This window comes from Cebus imitator, unplaced genomic scaffold, assembly GCF_001604975.1.
Source record: "Cebus imitator isolate Cc_AM_T3 unplaced genomic scaffold, Cebus_imitator-1.0 Scaffold680, whole genome shotgun sequence".
NCBI lineage: Eukaryota > Metazoa > Chordata > Mammalia > Primates > Cebidae > Cebus > Cebus imitator.
Window position 1 is genome coordinate 71,211 of NW_016107995.1, and position 7,671 is coordinate 78,881.

The window sequence follows — 7,671 nt, forward strand, 5'->3', positions numbered from 1 at the left end:
AATGACAGGTCTCCACCATTGTAGGATCATGCAGAGTAGCTTCACCGCCTTAAAAACAATCCCCAAGCCCTTCTTTTCCCCAGCCCCCTGACATCCACACATCTCTGCCATTTCCATGGTTTTGCCTTTTCTGGAATATCATCTAATTAGAACAATAACACTGTGCTGCCTTTTCAGACTCCTGGAATACTTAGAAATATCTGTGTGAGATTTACCTATGTCTTCGTGGCTTGATAACTCATTTCTTTTTAATCACTGAATAATGTTGGATTGTACGGATGTACTTCAGTTCATCCATTCAGCGACTGAAGGGCGTCTTGGATGCTTCAAGTTTCTGGCAATTATGAAAAAGCTGCTGTAATCATGTACATGCAGATTTCTTTGTGGAAATACATTTTTATATCAGTTGGGTGATATCGGGAAGAGTGATGACTGGACCATGTAGTAAGACGTTTTCCAAGAAGCTGCCAAGCCATCTTCCTGAGTGACCTTGCCATTAACCCCCACAAGCAGTGAACGCGCTCCTGTTGCTCTGCGTCCTCACCGGCATTCGGGGCTGTCCGTTACTTTGAATTACTGTCCGTTCTAATAGGTTTTGTTTTAACTTTTGAATCTCATGACAAACAGTGTTCGGCATCTTTTCGTATGCTTATTTGCTGTCTGCGTTGTCTTCATTTGTGAGAGGTGTTCACATCTTTTGCCCATTTTAAAATTGGGTTGTTTGCTTTGCATTATGTTTCATAACTTGTTTCTTCCTTACTTTTCAGTTATCAAGTAAATCAAGATCGAAAAAAAATCTTGGTGTTATTTTATGTTCTCCTGTTTTATTTAAATTTCACAGTAAAGTGTTTTAATACTTTTGCGTTTTCTGAGTACTTAGTGTTCCGTACTATGGATATGTCGTTGGACATTTAAGGGTTTCTGTTTGCATTTTTGGTATTATGTATCATACTTCATTGAGCATTCTTATAGGTCAGTCTTTGCGCAGATCTGTGTATACACCCTTTGGGTCAGTTCCTGATGCTACAGACCCAGTACCCTCTAGGTTTAATTACCATTAGCAGTTTATGATGATGCTCACTGTCTTGTCCTAACGCTGTGCATCATTTTTAGATGTATTTTCCACTCGATACATGGAAAAGCATGTTCTCCTTGTTAATAGCCTTGTTTTTTTTGTAGCAAGGTTGGCCACTTTTTCATGTGTTTTTTGGCTGTATTTTATAATTTTAAAATAAGATGTGCGTTTTTATTCTTTGTTTTTCTTACTGTTCTGGACAATCTCTGCATACGGTAAGGCTATCATCCCATCATATGTGTTGAACTTTTTCAGTTTGCTTTACTTTTGGTTCTGTTTCTTTTCTTTTTTTGGAAGGATTGTTTTGGCTTTAGCATGGAGAATGAACTGGGATGTTGGAGACAGGAGTTGAAGCAGGCTTTGCCTTGCAGATGAGAGATGTGAGGATGTCTACAGAGTCAGTGCATGGCGTAGGGAGGTGATGCAGTGTCCAAAGAGTTTGAAGAGTTAGGATTTTGTATTTAATTCTGCAGTTGAAGGAAGGAGAGTGGTACCAAAGATGACACTCAAATTTTCTGTCTTTTGCTTCTTAGGGAGTAGATATTGTGTGCTGTGAGGGAAGGCAGATATGGGGGCTAGGGTATGGATGTGCATTTCACTTTAGCTCTGTTATCTTCGGGTGCCTTCAGGACATCTAGGTGGAACTGTTTAATAGGCAGTGGGGTAACTAGGTCAGGAGCTGCGGACAGAAGCTTGGATTAGAGAAATGTTTTTTATTCCCTTCCTCTCTATCACTCCCAAGCTCCCCTCCATCCTTGTCTTTCTTGCCTCCTTCCTTCTGTCTGCTTGTCCATCCATCCATCCATCCATCCATCCAATTTTTATTGAACATAGTAAACATATTTAATAAAAATTTTAGACACTGTTCCAGACCCTGAGGATTTAGCAGTGAACAAACAGACAATATACCTGTTAGGCAATTAATAGGCAATAAAGATGTAGATGTTGGCATTTTCATCACCAAGAGGTTTCTTGGTATTTTTACCTGATAGTTGCTAATGCCTGCAGGAACTGCAGTGGTCACAGTGCGCTGCTGTGTGATTTTGTGTTTTTCAGGAAGGAATTCACACCAGTGCGCAGCGCAAGCTGCGATATGGAATGTGGAACTACCTACTTGGGGAGAGAATCAGCAAAAGAATGACAGAACGCAGCATAGTGATAACTGTCGATGGCAATATATGCTCTGGAAAAGGCAGAATTGCAAAAGAAATAGCAGAGCAGCTAGGTACGAATTTATGTTTTACAGAATGATACTTTTTTCTGAGCTATGTGGTTGCTTATCTCACTGGCTTTTCTTCAATATTGATCCGTGTTAAAATAATATTAAATATTTAATAATTGGGCCTAAGGTAGGTATTTTACATTTATGTTTATTGAAGAAGCTGTTTTTTAAAACAAAACAAGAAAAAGCTGTTTTTAATCTTTTATATTGGGAAAATTTTAAAAATCCATGCTGGTTGTCCATTTGAGTTGGAATTTTATGTGAACAGTGTAAGCAGGACACTTCCACGTCAGCTGTCATGTTTGAACTTTGTGACAGCTTCTGTGAGGATGGTACTCACTCACAGATGGGTGTACTCCTGAGTGAGCAGTGCCACACAGCTGGTCACAAAGCCAAGGTTAGAGCCCCTTCCCGCCTGCTGGTACAGATGTGTGTCCCTTATACCTTTCGGTAGCACCTACATGACAGCAGTTGCCCGCTAGAGGGGGCTCCTGTGGTGACAGGTGCTGTCCTTTCAGGAGGAGCCTGTACAAGGTCACCGTACAGCTCTTTTGCTCACATGCATGCTCGTATGTGTTGTGTGTTCCCTTCATACGTGATGAGACCCAGGTGTGAAGGTGACATCCTCCAGGTCTTGGGAGCCACCCCTGGTGGTGGTGCTGCTTGGGCGGGCTGTGTGTTTGGCGGGTCCGTGCTGCTCCCTGCAGGGAGGGAGCCTGCGCGTCAGGCTGCATCCTGTTGTTCCTCTTTTCAGGCTTAATGCACTTTCCCGAAGCGTGTATACACTATGCAGAACTCACCAGGGGAGATGGGAAGCCCCTCGACATAGCCTATGGTGGCAACTGCAGTTTGGAGAAATTCTATGATGATCCGCGAAGCAATGACGGCAACAGTTACCGCCTGCAGTCCTGGCTGTACAACAACCGCCTGCTGCAGTACTCCGACGCCCTGGAGCACCTGCTGAGCACAGGTGCGGGCTCTCCGGCAGGCACGGCTGTGTGCTTGAGTGCTCTTCTGCAATTCAGCCATTTAAAGTTGCTACTAAGTCGAGCTTTTCTTTCAGGGTGTTTGGTGAGGTAAGGTCTGTCTTTCCAACAGGATTGTAAATTTCCTGAGATCGTGGTATTTTTCTTCAGAATAAAATCAACTTAATGCTGTTTCATTGTGGGTACTGGAGTGCGATTTATGGATTGTGTAGAATTCTCAAGGTACTGGTTTAGGCTTCAGTACTTACATGTTCATTTATGCATGAAATGTGTCAGAACAAAAGGGGAAAGAGAGCGTGGAAGTGTCCAGGAGGAAGCGGGATGACGCTTAGGAAGACAGTTCGTGTGCCACACAGATAGAGGTGTGGGTAGCAACAGAGTAGCGTTGTCCTGGAGGGCCAGAGACAGGCTGGGATCACCAGAGAGCCACAAGGTAGATGTCAACCTGATAAGATGACAGAGGAGACGGAACACACAGGGTCCCCTAGGCCCATGCAGGAAGGAACAGTGCTTCCCTGGACGTTATCCAGAGCGGGGAAGAAGTGGACAAGAGCTTTGTATTAGGGAGCCTGGGATCAGAAAGTAGAGTTAGGAGGAGGAGGGAAGCTGGATGAAAGGGCAGGAACATGGACTACTTGTGTGCAGAATGAGGTTAGGATCCAGCCAGGAGCCACTTTCTCATACTGGGAAGCAGCAGTACATGCTAGATATCCTGACAGTTGGACCACAGATGCACTGCTGATTTTTGGCCAGAGCTACCATGGCTCGGTGATCTTGAATTCACAGGGAGCCGCAAATGGTACGTCTGTGTGTGGAGAGAGGGAGATGGGTGCATTCTTGGGGCCTTCGCGTCTGTTTTATATTGCAGTGCTTGCCATGCTGGTGGATCAGTAGTGACCCTGATGGCTTCTCACACCAGTTCAGCTGCCGCTAGGGTTGGCTTTCACTGGGTCTGAGCTGTGAGAACAAGAATGTGCTTTTCAGCAGGAGTGGCCGGCTGACGGACTGCTTCACGGAGCTGTGCTCAGGAGCCCCTGTCTGTGCTCCTGCAGGTCTCCATGGGTGCAGTGCGTGTCTGAGACATGCATCTACACAGTTTCCAGGGGTGGAATTCTTGCCTTGCTTTTTCAGCATGTTATTCGTGATTCTTTTTTTCTTACATGAATGTAAGTCCTGATCTTAGTGTTACTCCTAAGAAAACAGTGCAATCTGCTGTCTCTCGTCCGAGGTTCTTCACCAGGAGCCAGCCCAGGAGCTGAGGTAGTAGCCGGGACTTCATACTGACACCTGGGCTCACTCCACTGTTCTTTTTGAAGCATCCTTCAGCCCTGTCTTCTGACTACTCATTTCTTAAAATGAAAAAGAAACATTTTACTTGTTAAATAAAAACTTGCTTTTTTTTGTGCTATGTTAACCTGTTTCCCGTTTAGGAAAAAAAAGTGCAGTTTGTTGCCAGCATGGTATTCTTGGGGCAAATTGGAACTGGGTCAGTGTATTTATTAAATATTTAGTGCATGCCCGCTGTGTGCCAGACTTGTTCTAGGAGCTAAGGGTGCCACAGGGAGAGAAGCTTGTGTTCAGTAGGGGTGAAGCTTGTGTTCGGTAGGGGTGAAGCTTGTGTTCGGTAGGGGTGAAGCTTGTGTTCGGTAGGGGTGAAGCTTGTGTTCGGTAGTGGGTGAAGGTTGTGTTCGGTAGTGGGTGAAGGTTGTGTTCGGCAGGGGTGAAGGTTGTGTTCGGCAGGGGTGAAGGTTGTGTTCGGCAGGGGTGAAGCTTGTGTTCGGTAGGGGTGAAGCTTGTGTTTTAGTAGGGGTGAAGCTTGTGTTTTAGTAGGGGTGAAGCTTGTGTTCACTAGGGGTGAAGCTTGTGTTCAGTAGGAGTGAAGCTTGTGTTTAGTAGGGGATGAAGACTTGATGTGGACACGAGTGTGTTGTCCTACGTATGTGGCAGGTGCTCTGAGGTTGAGGCCACGGGGAGAGGCTGGGTAGGACGATGAGGGAGGACTCTGCCCAGCAGAGCTGACTGCAGGGAGGCTGGCCGGGGACCCGGGGGCTGGTGCTGTGTGCCGCGTGAGTGTCCTTCAGGGCTGCTGTGACCGTAGCACAGCAAGCGAGGCTGGGGGTGGGTGGGAGTGAGAAGCGGCCCAGCGTCAGGAGAGCTGGCTGGAGTGGGAGGGCGGGAGGAGGTGGGGTGGACTCGGTAGGGGTGGAATACATTATTTAAAAACAAAGCACTTTTTGTATTAACTGGATGCTTCAGTTGTAGGTGACTGAATGAAACAATGTTATATTGCTCAAAACTGAAAAGATATTTTAGATTTTGAAAATGATTTCCCACTTGTGAATATGAATTTGTTCTTCTCTGTACATTTGGTGTGGAAATAAAATTGTAAATGACCATTATTTTCTTTTTTCTGCCATGCAGGGATTAGCCTCCAGTGCATTGCTGTCTGATTTTCAATTTCTGTTCACCTGCTTTTAAACAGGACAAGGTGTTGTGTTGGAGCGCTCCATCTTCAGTGACTTTGTGTTCCTGGACGCCATGTACAACCAGGGGTACATCCGAAAGCAGTGTGAGTTGGGGTTGCAGATAGTCTTGTGGGTGTGTGGTGTGACTTTGCAAAGGCTGTGACGGACTCACCTTGCGCTTACTGTGTTTTTGCGTGTCTGTGAAGTAGATGAATAGATGCCATTACTGCATCAGTCTCCACTGGAGAAAGGGACTTCCTGAGGTGTCTTCCACCTTTCCTCCCTCCTGCAATATCATGTCTCCCTGTGAAAGCAGATCGGAGCCCCGGACCTCAAACATACACAGCTTAAACTGCAGCCCCCGCAGTCTTCCCCCCACAAGAGCTGCCGTCCCCACTCTCGGCCTGCCCTAGCGACACCTCTGCTGTTCTTCCTGGACCCGTGCTGTAATTATAACCAACGCTCCAGTTTCTGCATCATCACGTCCTTCCCTCTGACACGTTGCTGTTTTTCAGGACAGTAGGTTTGTGTTCCCGTATTGGGGAAGGTCTGACAAGTGGCAGATGGAAAGGAATGAAGAACCCCCGGGTTTGAAGCAGGCTGACCTCAAGGAGCCAGGGTAGGGTTGGGATGTGTGACTAGGACTGTGCTGGGCAGTGCGTCGAATAGGCCTGGCGGACAGTCTGACTGATGGCATTTCATCTATAGACTAGGGTGACTGGAGCCGGCAGGCAGCTGGAATCTGGGAGCTCAGAGTCAGTGCTCTTGGCTTCTGAAAGGGGAGGCCGAAGCAAGCCAGGCAACGGTTCTGTGGAGGGGTACTCCACCTGTGAGCTTGTGGCCCACAAGAGCAGTGCCAGCCCTTGCTTCTCATAGGGGCTGATCCTCCCTGGACATGCTGGGCAGCGGGTCAGGTCACCAGCCAGTGTTTCTGGAGTGCCTGTGGCGTGCCAGGCTCCCTTAGGTGCTAGGGATATGAATATGAAGGAACTTAAGACAGGGCTCCCACAGGCCCAGGGTTGGGGGCTGTTAAACCAGTGGAGATGGTTAATTGCAAGAAAGTGTACTTAGCAGCCCCTGCGCATTCCTCCCGGTTTCTGTGCGGGCACATGGGAGAAATGTTGAGGCTGGGAGATGGGAGGGGTGTGTCAGGGCAGCTGTTTTGACAAGTGGCCTTCTGGTGAGTCACCCGGAGTGCACGGGGAGTGAGGGACGTGTGGGGTTGGCGGAGGAGCCTGTGCATGTTCTGTGGGGAGGGCTCATGCTGGGGGAGATGCTGCTGGATGAGGCCGCACGAGGAAAGGGCTGCGCCTTGGCGAGGGTGCTTGGCTTTTGTCCTGAAACTAGTGAGTGATCACTGGGGGATTTTTAGCACGGCGGGGACAGGGTTAGATGAGTTTAAAATGGTTTCAGACCTCCATCTGAAGGATGCATCTGGTGAGGAGAGACGGAAAGGGAAGGAGGCTGTCTGGTAGGAAGTTGGGGTGGAACAGGTGCGTCCAGCAGGGATGCTGCACAGTGGGAGTTGCTGCTCAGGAGGGGCACTGGGCAGGCCCGGGTGGGTGGGTGGCTTCCTGCGTGCACAGTGGGGAGTCGCATGGACCTGCCCTGGCTGGTGGGCTGGTAAGGGAGAACGACGCACAGGGCAGTGGACTGAGGCAGCTTCATCTGTGGGTGTTGGATTCCTGAGTGTGACGTTCCCATGACATGGAGCAGGAGACACCTGTTGGCATCTGTTGGATGTCTGCTGAAGTCTGAGGACTGGCCTGGGTTGCAGGTGGTTTGCAGGCGTGGGGGTGTCCAGCCCTGACCATGGGCATTCTTGTCTTCAGGCGTTGGGGGGTGTCCAGCCCTGACCATGGGCATTCTTTTCTTCAGGCGTGGGGGGGTCCAGCCCTGACCGTGGGTATTCTTGTCTTCAGG

General features: G+C 48.2%; 1 protein-coding gene across 1 annotated transcript in view; it reads left to right on the forward strand.

The window, feature by feature from the left end:
* The window catches only part of NDUFA10 (NADH:ubiquinone oxidoreductase subunit A10), a 59,444-nt gene that overhangs the window by 1,593 nt on the left and 50,180 nt on the right, over positions 1-7,671 (forward strand). The window contains exons 2-4 of the mRNA XM_017518417.2: positions 2,132-2,300; positions 3,052-3,267; positions 5,766-5,852. Coding sequence (XP_017373906.1) covers positions 2,132-2,300; positions 3,052-3,267; positions 5,766-5,852 — 472 coding nt within the window. The remainder of the gene's footprint in view (positions 1-2,131; positions 2,301-3,051; positions 3,268-5,765; positions 5,853-7,671) is intronic.